At 42.1% G+C, this 19,648-nt stretch overlaps 1 protein-coding gene across 1 annotated transcript; it reads right to left on the reverse strand.

The window, feature by feature from the left end:
- Positions 1 to 6,024: 6,024 nt before the first annotated feature.
- Positions 6,025 to 19,488, reverse strand: rtbdn (retbindin). Its single transcript, XM_037087747.1, has 6 exons — positions 19,178 to 19,488; positions 17,833 to 18,012; positions 17,601 to 17,700; positions 15,780 to 15,908; positions 14,923 to 15,019; positions 6,025 to 7,653 (listed from the first exon to the last, which is right to left on the reverse strand). Exons 2-6 carry the CDS (start codon positions 17,990 to 17,992, stop codon positions 7,303 to 7,305), a joined length of 837 nt encoding a protein of 278 aa, XP_036943642.1. The 5' UTR covers positions 17,993 to 18,012; positions 19,178 to 19,488; the 3' UTR covers positions 6,025 to 7,302.
- Positions 19,489 to 19,648: the final 160 nt, after the last annotated feature.

A 19,648-nucleotide genomic window follows, 5' to 3' on the forward strand; every position in this document is an offset into this window, starting at 1 on the left:
TATATAAAAACATCAGGCTAGATATAAACAAAATTCAAACCTAGAAAGATAATTACACAATAGTAAGTAATAATACATTATGTATAGGACTACAATATAAAGTACTAGAAAATGAATAACACTAATATAAGCACATGAACACACAGACACACACACACACACACACACACACACACACACACACACACACACACACACACACACACACACACACAGAACTCGAAGAACTGATGGAAATAGAGATGTAAAGGTGTGTGCCTTGTAATACACAAATGCTGATGCCGATTAAATGATTAATAGTGCAGTGTGTGACCCATATTATAAATCACTGTATATAACGGTATTTTAGATGCTGGTGGTGAGTGCACTGCAGATTCTGTTTCTAAGGGCGTTGTTCACATTAGGGATGCTTGTGTGGTCCTGGGCCTGAGTACGCTTGGCCCCCCATCTCCAAATGGACCCTACCTAAGACCACTTTTCCCAGTGGATCAACACAGCGCGGGTTTCACAGTGCTGACATCTATCGAACGACTTGAAATTTGCAGTCAGGTGTACTCTGTCGATCTAGAGCCATCACTGAGGTTAAGGTCTTATAAATCAAGGGAAGGAGGAAATGACTGTAATGCTGCTGTTCAGGGTCTGGCAGGCCCAACTAACTTCCTCCACCCAAATCATTTTCACACGGTCCCTAAAAGCTCTTGTTTTGTATTTTTCCATATCGTGCTGTACACTTAATATCTACTGTGTTGTCGCTTTGGTTGTCCATGAGCATCTCTTTGACGCGAGGGGTAATCTGCAGAATGAGGATGTGAATAAAACCAGACGCAGACACACACAGGCTCCATTAGTCACCACTCAGAAATACAGAGTGTACGTGTGTGTAATTGTGTGTGTGTGTGTGTGTGAGAGAGAGAGAGAGAGAGAGAGTAAATGAGCGTGTGAAAGGGAGAGAAAGAGACTAAACTGAGACACTGAGTCTGTTGGACTTTGAAGGTTAGATTTTGGTCTTTCAGGAAGAAAGGAAGACGAAAAACCTCATCTCATCTGGGCTTACGTAACGGTTTGTTTTTGGACGTAGGCGCCGAAAAAAAAAAAGTCTGGATGATGCTGAGACAAATTAAAAAGATAACCTCATCTCATTTATGTCACACCTCATCCTATCACTGAAGCCCTCGCAGACCCACAGTCATTAGCTCAAAAATGTGTGTGTGTGTGTGTGTGTGTGTGTGTGTGTGTGTGTGTGTGTGTGTGTGTGTGTGAGCAGATGACACTCTTCGGTAACCCTCTCTGTCCAGCCTCTGTCCTGTCATCTGCTGTGATGATGACTTTCACAGAGGACACGCTATTAGCTCACATCATCAAGTAGCACCAGCTCAGGACAGAAATAGCTGCAGCGGACACACACACACACACACACACACACACACACACACACACACACACACACACACACACACACACACACACACAGACTGTGCCTCATTGTCTGCCCTTTTCACGGAAAAATGTCAGGCACAGTGTGTCTCTATCAACATGACACACGGCTTGTGTTGGTTTCCACCTGCAGAGGGCACACACACCGCTGCTCCACCGAGAAACAGCTCCAGCATGATTTATGCGTTAAGTCCCAGTATCTGTCACTTCTAAAGAGATTAGAAAGTGGCACGTTGTGATAATAACCTGGATATTGTTGGTTAATCTAAACAATATTCATGGGACCTGATTTATGGGGCCGGCCTGTTCGCTGGAGTCAGATGCTGCAGTCGTTGCTGTCAGTTCAATTGCTGCGAAGCTGAATCTCTGGGAGGACTTATAAATCCTCCCGAGCCCGAAAGGCATTTATTTTAAATGTGGCCTGCTTAATAAATTCTGACAGTGTTAGAATAAATTGTCCTGATACTTATTTAAATCTAACACTGTTTGAATTTCTCCCTCAAAGCTAATAGTTGGGGAAGGGTGAGGCTGAGTGACAGCTGTCTGAGCGGGAGGGAAGACACACTTGTCATGCTGTATCAGTAAATTGGAGGCTGACAGTGATGGGAGAACAATGCGCAGACACTCTCTGCCCCTTTAATCAGAGGTGGAGGCCATGTTTTGACACGCAGACGCTCTAATGTTTCTCATCATGCTGCCATCATCCGGGGCTGATGTTGTTAGGATGTTGGGTTCGATTTGATGCGTTGTGAACAATAAGAATTCCAATTAAGGCTTTCTTAGTTCACCAGGGCTTTTTTTCAGTGCAATCACCAGCTGTGTAGTAAGCGCAGAACACTGCGAGGAAGCGAGGAGGCATCTGCAGTGTTTCTATTTCCAGAGATGAGATGTTTCTGATGCACGGTGTAGAGAAACTGTGTACGCAGCTCCGCACAGCAGGGGTTTTGGTATTTGAAGAAAGGATTACATGACAAGGCCTCTCCTTCGCACAATCCATCATCTACCCCTGATAAAGGAAAAAAATAAAAATAAAAAAAATAAAAAAAAATGCGGAAATCGTATGTGTTACTAAGGTTTGCTTGAAATGAAACCATAAACGGTTTCCATACATATTCTACATAACAGTGAATCCTATTTTTTGTGAGGTGTAGGTAGATGGAAAGCTATACTATGGAACACAAGTGCACAACTCCACTAGAGAATATAAATGTGATTTGATTAAAACATATTCAACATATTTATGTAAAAGCAACATTATGTGACTTTTTTACCTTAAAATAACAGCTTCATAATCACTTTGATACTACAGTGTCTTGTAACAGGGTGTCTCTGTCTCAGCCACTCTGCCCCATCACTTGTTTCTGCACTGTGTAACTTCAGTGAGAGGGTAATGAGTTGTGTTCGTTGTTAGCACTTACATTTGTATTTAGGATTGTTGTGTTGCACTCAGGAACTGTGAGGGGCACCTAACTGCACAAATTGCCACTTTCCACATAATGTTGCTTTAAGGAAGAACATCATCAGTAAAGTACGATGAATAACTGAATCCTTGTCATCACATGTAGCCATATTGTAATTATTTTTCTGCATATTTCTGGACTTTTAAATGGGAGCAGCTGTAACGCAAGCAGTTTCCCCTCAGGGATCAAAAAGTATTTCTGATCTGATTCTGATTCTGATTAGTCCATGGTTGAAATAGGTAGTGCATGAAAACAAGGCAGCAAACAGCAGAAAATCTGGAATAGTTAGACAAATGTGACGGATCACAGTTATACTTGAATTTAACTAAGAAGGTAACTGTATGGATACACAGCAGCGAGCAGCTGAACTTGTTAAACAGTCTAAGCAATTTGCTAATAGTAATGGATAACAGTTAAAATAGCTTGCTAAAACGATTAGCATTTGAAATAGCTGGATGTAATGGAAGTAATTGATAAATGTCTGCAATAGTTGGCTGTATGTACTAAATAATGTTGAAAAGGTAAGCTAAATATAATGAACAACCAGAAAGTTTGAAAAGGTAAGCTAAATGTAATGAACAACCAGAAAGTTTGAAAAGGTAAGCTAAATATAATGCATACAAGTTTGAAGTGTCAAGCTAAATAAAGTGAAATCAAGTTTATAATGGTAAGCTAAGTATCAGAATCCGAATCCGAATTCCTTTATTTGTCCTGCAAACAGGGACATTTCTATGTCACAGCATCCGCAGGACAGTAATGTTACAATAAACAGTAATAATTGTAAAAATAAACAATATAATGAAAATGTAAGAAATAGAGTAGGCTTGTATATGCATAACATTGTACATAGTGAAGTGAAGTATATAAAGGTGAGCTAAATATAGTGAAGTCAAGTTTATGATGGTAAGCTAAATATAGTGAAGAAGATTTAAGAATGTTAAGCAAAATGTCCGGTTATAAGGTGAAGTGGGATAAATCTGAAGCGCTACCTTTAAATGTTTACTGCCTTAAATCACATATAATTGCTTTGCCATTTAAATGGTCTCCTGAGGGAATGCATTATCTTGGTATGAATTTGAAATCGAACCCACAAGCCCTGTTTAATTTGAAAAACCTTCTAAATGACATCAAGGAGTTTTCTTGTGGCTGCCCATCCCACTTCCCCTAGATAAAAAGTTTTGCAAAGACACTGAAGTTCTCTTCAGAAATCTTATCTGGAATAACACGATTTCTTGCTCTATGGTGAAAAAATTCAAAATATGATCAATTTTAAAGTTAACGACTCTCCAAATGCCCCCTTGTGGAATAATTATAAGTTTACCTTAAAGTGAAACTCTCGCCAAAAAGCAACCAAGGCGTTATTTGTGAATGTATATGAGTCAAGCCTTTGTGTAAAAGCATGATTACAACGAAAGGGGCAGATTTACCGTAGCTTCATTTTTGGGCAGCTAATTTTCAGTGGGGTGTGGGGGCACTTTTACGCTGTACGCTGTTTTTAAAACTCTAAGAATGCTCAACACAGGCTTGCCCAAAAATGAAACAACGGCAAATCTTAAAAGTGCCTCTTTCATCGTAATTATGCTTTCACACAAAGGTTTGACTTATATTCAATCGCAATAAAGCCTTGGTTGCTTTTTGGCGAGAGTTTCACTCTAAACGGCAAACCTCTTAAAAATTAACTTTGGGAAAGTAAAGGTGTAAGAACTATCTGTGACTTGATAAACTCCAGGGACAAAAAATTAAAATCTTTTGCCAAACTTTCTGATTCATACAGAATTGACGACAGGGATTACTTAACTTATATGCAAATAAGATCTCACCTGACGTCTTGTCTTGGTGAAGTGGTTAAAATCCCCAGTGTCACAGCTGGAAATCATACTTGAGTCAGTGGTCAGAAAGAAACATAAGATTGCTTCTAAACTTTGTAAAATGTTAAATAGCCCAACAGGAAATAATTGGATTCTGGCTCAAAGAAATTGGGAAACTGATCCGGGCAGAACATTAGGAATGGAAAAATTGAGTCAAATTTGGAAAGATTTACATAAAATATCAAAATCAGTAAAGAATAAAATGGTAAATTTTAATATTAGTCATAGAACATATTTCACCCCTGTTCGACTGCACAGTATGAACCCCTCAGTCTCTGACTGCTGTTGGCACTGCCAACAAGAAAAAGGTACATCTTTCCACATGGTATGGGCTTATCCAAAAATAAAATCCCTCTGGGAAAGTGTAACACAGTCCCTGGGTGGAATTATCGGTCACTATGTTGTTTGCGACCTGACATCATGTCTATACTGAACTACATGGACAAGGCAGCATGGCCCAAATATAACAAACAAATTACAATAACTGTATATATGATCTCCAAAAGACTAATCGCTACTAACTGGAAGGACGCTGACCACCTGGATATAGGAAGATGGGTGCAGACTTTCCTAGAGACAATTTCTATGGAGGGAGCTGCCTCAAATCTTCTGGACAGGTGTAATGAGGAACAGCTCTTATGGAGAGAAATAATTAACACGATCCGCAGGTTACCCTCTTTCCAGAGGACCCTGAAAGATCCTTAAGCTTCTGGTTGGGTCTGACTTCAATCAGCCTGTACATGCCTGGCCCCTAATTGTTCACAAATTGTATCCCCCCCTCCCAGTGAACTACTGAGATAAATATGATGTCTGTACATCACCATTCTGTTTTTTTTTTTCCTTTGTCCTGTTCTCTCACTTTTACTTCATATGAACTGAAAAATGTATTGGTAAGTACGATTAATTTGATCGTGTCTAATTATCTTTGACTCTCTGGCTGCCAATAAAAAACTGAAAGAACGTTAAGAAAAATGTAATGAATAAATGGTCGTAACTGCAGCTCCAGCCATGCTAAATGGTAGCATTAGGCTACGTTATGAATGCAGACTTGACGGAACTGACCTTCACATTGACAATTGAATTCTATGAAAAATGTCCACTTCAAAATAATCAATAATTTTGAATAATATATGCAAACAGAAACATCTGGCTGCATCTAGCATACTGCGTCGTTGTGTAGGGGGACAACAGATGAGAAAAAAGGGCTTCATGTGTGCGGAGGGCAGCTGGGAACAAGAACTACGCCGGGCTCCGAATGGCATTTAGAAATGTTGTTTTTATTTCGAACGTAAAGCACAGAAACACCCATTTCAAGCGAGCTCACCGTAACTCGGACAAATCAGTTTTCCTTTTATTACAAAACATTTACATCTAACAGTGCCTCACTCTAGAAATACACAACATGATTATAAAAGAAACGTCCACGGTGTACAGTGATGACATACATGATCAAACTACCAGAGCATAACCACAACTGGTATGAGAGCTGCCTCTGCGGATTCACTCTGGCAGGCAGAACTTTTGACCCCGATTAAACCTTCCTTGGTCATTATCATACCAGGTCCCCTCATGTCTGGCCAGTGGTCTCTGCTAGAAAACCTAAGTTACATTCATTATTATCAATATTCTGTACGACCTTCTCCCCTATCATATACCTCATATATCTTATGACGTGTAGGCTGCACGATACGCCATCACAACAGCAAGATCTGCGTTTAACAACTGACTAATGCACAGATTAGATGGTTAAAAGGAGTAGCAGGGTAATGAAGAAGCACTGGTGCAGATACGTCGTGTTTACAATACAGTCAGGGAGACTCGTCTGGTTAATGATGACATGTTTGACTCATGCACAAGTGCCAACACTGCAGGACTCAAGGCTTCCCACATGCAAGGTTCGTATGTGTTTTTACGGAAGCCGAGGACGACCACGCTTTTAAAGTTAATCACTTTGCTTTCTTGAGAAAGCAAGCTTTGTTATTTTTTCAAGATAGCAAAACAACTAATTCATGAACCCAAGATAGCTAAATAATTGCGAGCAGGGCCATTTTTTCAGCTTCCGTATTTGTTTACTGAGCCCTACAAAGAAAAGAAAATACCTGATTTTGATAAAGATCTTGTTAAAAAAAACACACACCATTTTACTGGCAAGAAAACATCTGTTCAGCCATTATTGGATATTATAAATATAGTTGTTATTGAAGTCAGAGCCCTTGCAGAATTTAAATACTTGACTTTATCATTCAGTTGTGGCATCTTTAATAGTAACTGTTTTTATTTTAAATCCTGGGTGTTTAAATCGCCCAAAAAATGGACCAGGCATTTTAAGCTTGGACGTTTATCTTATACCAGATTTAGTATTATTTGAAACCACGCGGATAATATGTGGAATGTGATGACGATGATGTTAATGACAGCTTAGGTTGGTGTGGTAGGGTTAGTTACAGGAGCAAATGTTACTTCTCCATTCCAAGAGATAGATTTTGTTTATTAGGTTCTACACAGTTATCTCTACATACAGCACCATCTATCGCTTCTCTCTACAAGCCGCTTCCGCTCCCCTCCATATCATCTACCATCACCGAGCGCTTGCGTAACACGGAGTTACCCTTCCTGCCACCCCTGGCCTGCAGGGGCAGCTTGGTCTGGCAAGGGGCCCGGTACTGAGGCAGGCCGGACTTGGTGGTGTCCAGCTCCTCGGGGTCGTCTTGCTGGGCCCTGAGGGCGGCGATCACGTCCTTGTCCGAAGGACTGAGGGTGAGGCAGCCGCAGGGGCGACCGCCGTCACCCTCGACCTCTCCGGTCTCCCCCACCTCCTCAGGCTCATCCTCCACCGTCATGAAGGCGTCTCCCCACAGGCTCTCGCAGAGATCCCTGCCGTGCTGGTACATCTGCATGGACATAGAAACGAAATGAAAAAGATATCTCCAATACAAGCCTTGCACTCAAAATTCAACTTGAGTCAAATTACACCAGTATTACCAACAAAATGTACTTATGGGATACAAACTCTGGTCAGTTCTGTCATGTTATCTCTTCCACTTAGCTTTAATTTTACTCTGAATATGGGCATGAATTACTCCAGTGTGTGAGATGGTGATGTAGCGTGATGTCACAAAGTCATGGAATTATAGGAGAGGCTACTGACGCAGAGTTTTCATGCATTGTTTTTTTCTGTGGCTCCCATTGGCCTTTTATTACTTTTAATACATTTTACATGCGCAGGCATCTATATAAAACACCAGAGGAAAAGCAAAAAACAAGAAGCATATTCAGTTTACCTTAAAGTATTCCAAGGTTAAAGACCTCATTATGCTAAAAGTTACCTTTCAGAGTGTTCAAGTATGGGAGTTATTTACTTGTAAGCATACGATTACAAAAGGTGAATCCTAGCACAGCCTTGGTAGATGTATTCAGAGTGACGACTGAAGACTCTGAAGTGGCTTTCAGCAACAATTCATCATATTCTATGAGTTGATAATACACTGATATCGAAGTAACTGTAAGCTTTTACACAAAGGGGAGTACAAGAAAAAGTTCAAAATTATATTCACATTATAGTTATATAGTAGAAGTGTTAAAAAGCCCAAATTGAAAATACTCCAACTCTCACTATCTGCAAGGTTTCTCTGCCGCATTCAACAGGTATAGCCTTTCTCGGACTGTAAAGATCCGTTGGAATAATGGATTCTGGCCTTTCAGGGCAGCACCATCCTTGAAAACAAACACCCTGTGCCAGGTGTTCCAGGGGGCTGCAGGCACCCGGCAGCTGCTCTCGCTCTTTCGCAAGCGGCTTTTGTCTGCCTCGCTCGCTCGCCTCGCCTCACCTCGCCTCCACCAGCCTTGAGAGTGAATTACAGCGCGAGGTGACCTTGAAAAAGCTCACTCTTGGTATCTGAAAGACTTCATCTGTGCGCCGCTCTCACGGCAGAACGACGAATTCTGTCAAGCCTCAGCGAGCGTACAGGGGCAGATCCAAACTAATCGGAAAGGTCACTTCCAGCACCTTTTGTGACAGGAAATTCATTACAGCGCTCAGTCTTCCCAAAGTTACACTTTGAGGGAAAAAAAAAAAACTCCAATTACTGCTGACATTAGCTTTATGTTTTCTGGAGCGTGAAAAATCATCCTCCTCTCTAATAAGACACGTATACGGATTAAAGGGGATAGTGCACAACGCTGCAGAAAAACAAATCACAATTCAGCATTTAAGCTGTTTAACAGTAAATGGCGTGGGCCTGCATGCTTAGGTGTAGTTCAGAAAGCTCATTAGTGGAGTTTCAGTGACACAAACGCTGTGATTTGCTGTGTTTAAGCTCCCATTCACTCTCCAGTGACGGTCCCGTAACCAGTCATTAAGATGTGCTGCCAAGTCACGTCGCTCCCTCCTCCTATAGCTCATTTTGTCCCCTACCCAACTTCCACTATATCTCCCGAGTGCAGTTTTTTTTTTTCGTCTTCTCTTGCTTATTGCTGCATGCACTGTTTGTATATGTGTCTTACTCTTCCTGTGTTCTTCTGTAGCACACCCCCACCCCAACGTCTGCTTCCTTTCATCCTCCTGTCTGTTGGGGGATTAAGACTGAGTCACAGAGGGTGCTCAGAGATGGAAAAGCTGTAATATATTTACCGTGTTCGAAGGACAAAGAGGATGACGGCTGTTTCTCTCCACTACATATACGCTGTGTCTGACACGTAGGTCTTATCGCAGCGACCCCCATAATACACACAGGGGGTGCACAGACACACACACACACACACACACACACACACACACACACACACACACACACACACACACACATTTCTGTCCTTCCCCAGGCAGACATGGTTTGCTGCCAAAGCTAATTCAGTACAAGCACAAGTGGCTTTAGACGACATGGTGTGATCGAATAAGTGAGATACTGAGATTTCCTGCGGCTGTAACATGTCCTCCCCGTCCTTATCTCATTCAATTCTGTCCTCTGATCGAAAGCCCATGACATTACACCTGGTGTAGGAGGGAAACAGAAAGAGAATGGTCTTAAATCCTTGAACTGGTTAGCACCTCGCTTGCAGCAACAAAAGATAGATTTCTTCTTTGAGCGGTCGTCAATTGCAATGATTCACTTGGCCGACGGGTCACGATCAGATTTAGAGCGAGGCACATTTCACATTTTATGTGACCGAATAGAAATAACTGTCGTCATGATAGTTTGAACAGTTATTAATCGTCTGTGGGAACTTAACAGTGTTCAACAGATTTTATGATATTCCTCGACAAAATGCAACTGGTAGAGCTGATCGTTTTAAAGGTAACGCTACAGATAACAACCCACATATTACAGTGCAATTGTTTAGTATATGTATATGTAACACTTACTAGGCCCCTTTTGCGTGGACAGGGGGATAGATCAGAGATAAGGGAACATGTAGGTCAAGGGTTTTTTGGTAAAAATAAATAGTATCATATATTTCATATGATTTGTATAATTATTGTTGCTGGGGGAAAACAGTGGCCATTGCCTGAAAATCTAGGGGGCTAACTGTAGCTATATAGAAAAAGTGATGTTTTTAAAATGATGGTCAAATGCCCTTCCGAATCCAGTGTCACACACATCGCACAATCAAATCTGATGCAAGAGACAAACACAGGTGAGCTCCTGTGTCCTGTCAAATTATCGAGTCATAGCAAACTGTGACGAGCTATCCTTAAATTCACCAAATGAAATGTTTCTGTTTTTTCTGTCACCTTTTGTTGAAAAGTGTACGCTGGGAGTTTCTGCCTCTGTGATAGCCCTGTCTTATTGCAGAACAGTAGATGTGTGAGTACAAAGCATTGAACATATGTGAGAAAACATCTGTTTTCTCCTTTACTACACATTTTTTCAAGCCTCTACTTCCTTGTTGCATAAATTGAAATCTAATACTACCTAGTGGTTAGTACTGAACCCTTACCTAGTTGGTAATTAAGTGGTAATACTTAAAGGTACAGTATGTAAGAATTGGTTACAATTGCTAACAATGGCGTTAACCAGTTAGCTCAGCTAGCTGTGTAGCTGTCGGTCGTATTTGCTAGTTCTTCCCAGGCCGCGAGTTCAGAGCGCTTGGGGAGCGCTGGTGTTATTTAAGGTGCAAAGTGGGTGGAGGCTAGCTAGTTGGCATATTGTATTCTCACATAATGCACCTTTAAAAGTCACAATGATAAAATGTTTATGTAGAGAGATCGTGTCTTAAAAATTATACATCTACAGAGCTTGTAGAAGAGGAAAGAATAAAAGTATCTCTTTTCCAAAAAAAAAAATTATTATGATTGTGAAATGTGGTGTCTGTGTTTCGTCAGCATCAAGAGTAGTGGTAGCTGCCAGTTTGTCGACAAAAACAAAAAGCATAAAAATGGCTAAATTCCTACAGTATGTGCCCAGCACACTGCCCTAATGTAAGCTATCTAGCATTCGCAATATCAGTGTCAACAACATTAGTGTTAGCTAGGTTAATGTTTGCCAGCTAGCCTTGTAACATGAATGGAAAGGGGAGATGAGACGCCACAATTAGCGGCTGTATATCATCAATAACACATTTAATCATATCCTCTACATTATTAAACTTCTTTTCTCCACCATTATTGTGTTATTACCGCGCTGCAGTGTTATGAGCAACCAAATTCAATAACAAGTATTTTGCGAGCAGGTTTTAATATATAGCATTGCTGATGAAACAAACACAATGATTATTCATTTTACACAATGTCATTTAGAAACTACCACTACATTAGGTCCTTCCTAAATGCAATTTTTTACTCTGTGTATTTCCCCCTGTAACTATACAAACCCTGTCTCACAGTAGGTTAACTGGAAAAATGTATAATCATGGCCATGTACAGTCCTAAAGAGGACATTTTGTCCAGTATTTCACAAGGATTTTTATCACCATACCATCACTGAAAACCACCCTAACCTAAGTGAAATCCTTGAAATACCATTTTGTGACTGTTTCACAAACAGAACATATATTTTCCTAACCTTAACCAACGTGCTTTTGTTGCCCACACCTAACCACGGACTGGATGCAAAACTGGATATTGGTGTGACAGTCCTGGATTTCATAAATGTAGTTTCATTCAGAGAAATGTTGTGCAAGCACTGAATTTAGTCACGCTGAGGACACAAATTATGAAGTACCTCGTAAGTGTTTTGTTGGCACCCTGCGTATTTACACTGTCATTTTCGGGCTGTAATCTGCAGCATAACCAGAAGACATTCAGTTGAACCACACGGTCCAGTAACCTCATGTGATCATTGTTCCCATCCTCCAGCCATTCTTCTGGATGTTTTCTTTTTTTTTTTTTGCGCCAGCATTTCGGCACAGACACGGACACTATTTGCTGATTAGACCTCGTTCCCACAAAATCCAGAGCAGAAAGAGTGTCTAATGCTGCCATAATTCAGACCTTGGTTGGCAAAGAATGTTGCCAGTGAGCACAAAGAGAGAGTGAGCCACTCAGTGCCAGAGGGATTTTTGCATGCAGTGGATGTGTGTGTGTCTGCCTATGTGTGGCTTTAAATGTATCAGCTCGTCTCTATGCAAATTGACATCTACTGCAGTAAGCACTTACAAATCCTGACTGTATCAGAGTATATTTATTCTACACACACACACACACACACCTACACAGTGTTTCTGTGTTTCGAGTGAACTTTTCAGGAACACCAGCAAGGTTTATATATATATTAATTTTTAAAAGGATTTGTTTCAGAGCGGAGTGCATCTGTGTGTTATATCATTTGAATTCGAAGCTTATAAATCACAATCACAGACTTGTGAGAGCTTTTCCTGTTTGTGTGTGCCTCTTCTTTCCAGCGCGTCTCAGCCCCGAGGTGTATTAAAACACCACCGAACTTCCCACCCCTGCTATCTGCAGAGAAAACAAAAAAAAATCAAGTTTTACTGCCGTGACCTCCAAAAAAAAAGAAGCTGCGAGAGGCCGCCATTTGTCCGCAGCCCCTCCGAGATGGGTGATTTGTTTGGATGTGCCGAACGCGGTGACTCATTTGTTTGTATTCAGGCTGCTGTTGTAAAACACTTTGTTTTGAGAGCTGCTTGAATTTATCGGAGCCTATTTTGTGCCATTAGTGGTGCCCTACATGAAAGTGGGCCAATTCGGAGCACACAAAGCACCAAAACACACACACACACACGCACACACTCACACACACACACACTCACACTCAAACACTTAGATATTCTCTATTTGCATTTCCTCTCTTACTACAAATCAGTCATTTCGAGTAACCGTCCAATATCCACCAGAGAGCCTTAATAGGTCTGGTGTCTAGGGGTGTGTGTTCATTTGTTGGAGTGTCCTTTTGTCTGTGTGTGTGTGTGTGTGTGTGTGAACGTGACAGAGAGACACAAAGAGAGAGAGTACAAAGAGGTAAAAGAGAAGAGAAAGTAGGGAAAAGGACACACTTAGATAGATAGATAGATAGATAGATAGATAGATAGATAGATAGATAGATAGATAGATAGATAGATAGATAGATAGATAGATAGATAGATAGATAGATAGATGAGGTGTCGTGGCCATGGTGTGTGTGACAGTTAGCTCACTGACAGCCTGCTCGGTAACTCGGCCTTTTCTTAAATCACCCCTCTGGCCTCTGCCCACTGAAGCAGGACCGAACCTTTTCATGCTTCAGCCCACAGAGCCACCCTGAGCTGTTAACCCTTCGCTCACCGTCCTCTCTTGACCACCAGCACACAGCGCACCGTCTCCGCTGTGACACAGCGCCGCGCGGGAACCTTCCACCTGCAGATCGCAGCTCCTGCGACGAGCCTGTCAGCGGGATTCAGACCTCTGACACCTCGTCAGGAAATCTCAGGTGAGAGTGCGGCTGTGTGTTTGTGTTAACACTGAAACGGCTTGATTACAGCTGCTGCATCAGAAGCTCTTTATAATTGTGTCACAACAATTAAGACAAGGATCATGATGGCACTGCTAATATCCTGATGTTTATACCAGGTATGATGTGACCATGTTGACTACGAAACAACATATTCACATGTTTAAAGATACAGTTTCATGTCACTGGAACAGAGATTTGACTTGTTTTTAGCACTGCTGGGTCTAATTACAAGTTTACGACAGTGCTGTTGTGATCAGAAACTGTGGGGGTGGGGTGCCAGATCGCACAAACTGCCAATGTCTACATAATGTAGCTTTAAATAGAAAAAGCTTGGTGAAAATGTTGAGTGTGTTCTTCCCTGTTGTTCGATGTATTGTCGGGTAGATTACATTGCCAGTCCTTGGCGTGCTCGGCACGTTTGTTTGAGCGTTTGGGAATGTTCTTGCATTCCCATGTGCGCAGAGATACTTTGTAAAATGAAAGTCATGCTGACAGAGAGGACAGTGTGTACTCGGAGAAATGTATGTAATACATGTGTACGTGTGGATAAGGCCTTAATTTCATCATGTCACAAACTCCCTGAGGGTGGACATTCACGTGATCGTCCACATTAGTGAACTCACGGCACAACAAGAGTAAACTTGCCACTTAGTTCATGCACTGTGGTGGTCAGACACACCATTTTTCTGTTGACAGAATGGGCCCATCAATAGTTCTAGTGCATATGTTTCAAACTTGTTGTGAACACATGCCCCTAACTGCACCATGCCTGCAGCTGTCTGCATGATCAAGGCTTTATTTGATCGTAGTTTAGCATGCTGATATCTTTGCAAAAAACGCAAAGTATAGAAGTAAAGTTATGGTGTACAACTAATAATTATTTAGTTATGCACCAAAGTAATGGTTAAATGAAAATGTTTTAACAGATGATAGAACTGGATGAACAGAATTCATCCTAAGGGTAATGTGAATGTTTGTGACACATTTCATGGCAAGCCAAGCAACGGATTTGGAGACGTTTCCCTCAAAACCGCAAATGTCAACCTCGTGGCAGCGCTAGGAGGAAAAGTCATCCAAGAATCTCCTGGGGATCGTGAGTGGCTGTACAAAATTTCAACGACTGGAGTTACGATCCACGGAGCCAGTGTTGCCGGTGTGACAAGAACATGTCTGATTTCAACAACAACAGTAACAGCCCCTCAACAGAATAAAAAAGGCACAAAGTCCCAGGACATGTAAGCAGCCAATCACGGATGTCCCAGATCAAAAGCCTACCTGCTGATACTGAACACAGGTTCCAGTGCAGTTCTGCCCTCTGGGGTCTCTGGCCCAGTTACGAGCGCATGTCATGTCCATCCTGCAGGCGTCAAACCTGAAGGAAAAGGATGTAAAGTGTCAAAATAAAACAAGTGAAATGCCAAAACATAAAACTGTAACTCCGTCAATTTGAATATTTCCTCCTATGGCACACTTTAGAGAGGTGGATGAGAATACTGATACCGCTCTCTGTCAGTTTGTAACATGTTATAGGTCCTACATTTAATCGCTGCAAAAATGATGTAGAAATGCACTGTTTTATAGGGATGTACTGTATGTTACAGACAGCAATGTTCTGCAGTTTTTCCCAGAGGTATGACGTGTTAATTAGTTCCATATTTACAGCACAGACATGAGTGGGATAACCATCTTATCGAAGGCTCAGCGAGACAAAGAACAAACGTATTTCCCAAATGTCAAACTATTCCTTTAAATATGCACATAGTAAATGTAAATGCACACTATAAATACTTGGTATTTCATGATTTTGTGTGTTTTTTTTTCTTCTCAGAAATATAAAGAAGACATTTGTGCAAAGAAGCAAAGCAACCACGACACAAAGCTGTTTCTCATTTCTTGGAATCTCCTGGGTGTCTACAAACCCTATCCTACTTACCCTTCTCTATAGGGAAAGCCTGATATACCTAACCGTACAGTTTTTATGCTGTTTATTAGACCCGTTCTCTGTGTTAGCATGGACAGCGCCGTGGGCTGCTGATGCACTGGCTGCTGTCCCGCCTCCCTCCCTTGTCAGCCTCTCAGACGGAAACTGATTTTGATTTAGCTTCGCTTGGCAATGCGCTTGGCAGCCTCACCAATCACGGCAGAAGCTGTGGCAGAGCGGCACAGCCTGGATGTACGAGCGGCGGTGGGGATGGGGCCAGCGCGCGGCATCAGGGGAGCAGCGGTAAAAACACGACACGCGCTTCAGGAAGCCTTCACACCTGAGGACAGAGAGGGAGGGAGGGGAGCAGTTAGTAGGGACACGATGAATGGGAACATCTGTGTTTGAACCTTTATTGACACTAGGAAGGCTGACTCAGCACGGCCTGAGACAAGGCAGGTAGAGATGGCACGACCTATAGCTTCTATTCTCCTTCTCCTTTTTTTTTTTTTTTTTGTTTTGCCCCTCTTTACCTTAACTCACCCTTTTATATTTGAAATTTAATCAAGACCGTTCTGCATTTGCTGGATGAAGGAGCCAGCGACCCACTGACGCGTCTCATTATTCATCCCACAGACTTGTTCAAAATCTCAAAGTTATTTTCTGTGGTGGGTTTGAACATTTCACTCAATAAAGCTTAAGAGCAGCCTTGAAATAAGCACTCACAGAATAAGATCATTGCACAATGTGATACTTACATTGAAGCTACTTAAACCGGCGTCACAACCGATTTCTTTGAGGAAAATCAGCACAAGAAAATGCGAAACTGCTTGTTCCCATCCACTCACATGCAATTATAAGAGTTGGTTCATTAAGGAAAGCAGCGGGCGACACCAGTTCTCCATTGTACCGTTTAAGAAAAAGGCGGCGCAGAGGGTGCCGCAAATGAAAGTGAAAAACAATATAGAAAACACGATGGAAATATGACTTCTCTGCTCGTTTGACGTATTAATTAGAGGAAGGTCACATCAGATCTGCGCGGAGCGACGAGGAGCTTTAATCTGCTGCTGTTTTCATCTCCATCTCGGCACAGCAGACGCTTCGGTGGGAGAGCATTAGCTCTCTTGCAAAACAGGCAAGAACCGCCTCAAGCGAGCATAAACACTGTTTTGCAAAATTGAACTTGTTTTTTTTTTTCTCTCCGGTTTTTGCCATTTCCGTCGACCTTTTCTGATGTGATACTTCAGAATACACATAAAAATGTGTTTGATGGCAACGCAGCTAGTGACAACAGCTGCCTGTTTACACATCTAGCAGGGCAACACTGACATTAATTTACCTCCGCTGAGGAAGTTATGTTTTCAACTGTGCCCGTTTGTCTGTTTGTTGGTTGATTGGTTTGCCGTCAGGATTACACAAAAACTACTGGACGGATTACCAGGACACTTGGATGGAAGATGGGTCTAAGACAGGAACAGACCCAATTAACTTTTTGGTGTGGATACGGATAAAGCGAGTGATCCAGGAATTATTCTCTCACCTTCTTTAACACTGTGAGATCTGCAACATTTTTGTTAATTTCACAGTGAATAAAGTGTGGATCTTGTTGAAAAAGACAAAGTGTATTTAGGCGGCTGATATCAGTGGGTAGGTACGATGTGATGCGGAAAGCCGATCTAGCAGATTAAGATATGTGTTATTTAATAGTGGGTAGGCTTGACTGAATTAAAGGAGACTGCTGATCCCTATTTTAGCTCTGATTTTGGTCTCCACCACAGAAAAGTGGCAAATACGCTTTACCCTATTTGCTAGCATTAGCTGCTAACTTTGTCCGTTAGCTCGTTTAAAGTAGGAAGCGGACAATTGTTTGTTTGTTTGTTTGTTTTTAAATATGGTGCGACTGGAAAGGGTGAAACTGGAAACAGAGAGTTGGTTATGTGAGCCATTGCTGATTTTAAAAACATCAGTTACACAATTCAGCATCAAATTTGCAGAGTCCAGATCAGCAGGATCTCTGCTGGGTGAGACTTACTCAGAGCTCAGAGGGCCACACTTGTCCCATGGCTCATTCTTGTTGAGGACAGAGGGAACATGGGAGATATCCTGGATGTCTTCATCCATGCAGCAGCTATCTGTCATGAGAGGATATGAGAACAGATATTGAGCCAGCTGTCAGTTAGCAGATTTACTTTGATATTCTCATGGGGGGTCTCATTACATCATTAGGCTCTTAAGTGTTTAGAGACAACCACGCAGTCACTCACTGTCAGAGTACAGCGCACACTCCCTCAGGTGCGGCTCCGGGCTGGGCGTGGCCTTGTGTTTGCCGTCTTGGAGACACACCCCCTCGGAGTGAGCTCCGCCAATCAGCGCGGCCACCAAACACACGCAAACCAATAGCAGGGGGCGAGAGGTGACACCCATCTCTGCAGCCACAAACACGTCTGGGGGAGAGTTCAGCACAATGGACAGAGGCAGAATGAAAACACACATCTACATGGAATGAATACAAATGGCTTCATGAAAACACATCGAAAACTCCGCTCTAACACATTTTAAATCTGTTCCCTCTCACGCCTCTTAGTTTCAGTTATGTCATACTACAGTGAGTGATGCGGTGTGAGTGAGACATCCAGCTCAGGCTGTTTAGCTCCGTGTGAGCCCTGCATGTGGTGACCCAGTATACGGGGTGAGCCTAATTAGGTGAGACTGAGGCACTGTGCTGAGCCCGGTGACATGCGGAGCTGTTTAATCTAACAAGCGGCTGGCCGATGTGTAGCCTACATAACACAAATTAAACAAATCTGTCGGACCCGGCGGCGTGGCCCCCGGACAGGACCGGCGTGGCCCGGTTTTACACAACAGAGAAGATACAACAGAAGTTTGGCACATTAGGTCACTTAGAGAAGCCTAAAGCCTATTAGAGTAATACTAAATTGTAAACAAATGAACACTGATGTGGTTATAGGCTTTTGCAAATAAGTTATGCAATTCAAATAAAAAAAAGGAAAAGAAAAAAAATCCTAAATAAATACATAGAAATAAAATGTAAAAAAGTCTAGCGCGGGAAAGTCTTTATCACCAAAATCTGTCAATGGACACCCGTTCAAAGGTGTACAAAGCTATACTAAAAGAAATGAATAAGTAAATGAATAGATAGATAGATAGATAGATAGATAAATAAATAAATAAATAAATAAATAAATGAATAAGACTCAGGCAGTAGCTTGTACAATTTGCAACATACTGAGAACAGCTTAATAAAATAAAATGTATACACAAACCTTGAGGTGGAAACAAATTTAAAAAATTTCCAGTTTTTCCTATGGAGTCTGGTGACGCTCATTAGTGAGTTTACACTCACCTCAAGACACTTTATGGTATTTTTGCCCAATCTGCTGTCGCAGCTGTGGCTCAGCATTTCCGCTACATTATATTCTCACACGAGCCTGTAGTTTCAGCTGCCACACGTCCGTCTAAATGTTACTCTGAGATCACGACGACCTGAGGATTCAGGTGTTGTTATAATCTGATCAGACTGTTTCGACTGTTTTATTTTAATTGCATTCATTTATTCTAATTATTATCATTATCATATATATTTTTTACCTGTCGGTGGGTTAAGTGATGCTCTGTCCGGATTAGTTCCCTCTGTTTTCTGCGCTCCTCCTGTGGCTCAGTGTTGTCTCCGTGTCTCCCGGTGCGTTGCTGTTGGATCCAGCGCCTGTTCGCGATGCTCGGTGCTCCGGTCTCCTCCTCTTCTCTCTGTCCCTCTCTCTCTCTCTCTCTCTGTCTGTCTGTCTGTCTGTCTGTGTCTGTCTCTCTCTGTGCCGGCTGTGATCTCTGCTGCCCGGGGGCCGCTGCTCGCCACTTTGTCACCGGTTTATATGAAGGACATTTCAGTCCCTTCCACCAGGCGACTCACCCCCTCCCTCTGCCCCATGCTGGGAAGTCCTCTCTCTCTCTTTCTCTCTCTCTCTCTCTCTCCCTCCCTCCCTTCTTGCACACACACACACACACACACACACACACACACACACACACACACACACACACACACACACACACACACACACACAC

Source organism: Acanthopagrus latus, chromosome 23 (genome assembly GCF_904848185.1).
Source record: "Acanthopagrus latus isolate v.2019 chromosome 23, fAcaLat1.1, whole genome shotgun sequence".
Lineage (NCBI taxonomy): Eukaryota > Metazoa > Chordata > Actinopteri > Spariformes > Sparidae > Acanthopagrus > Acanthopagrus latus.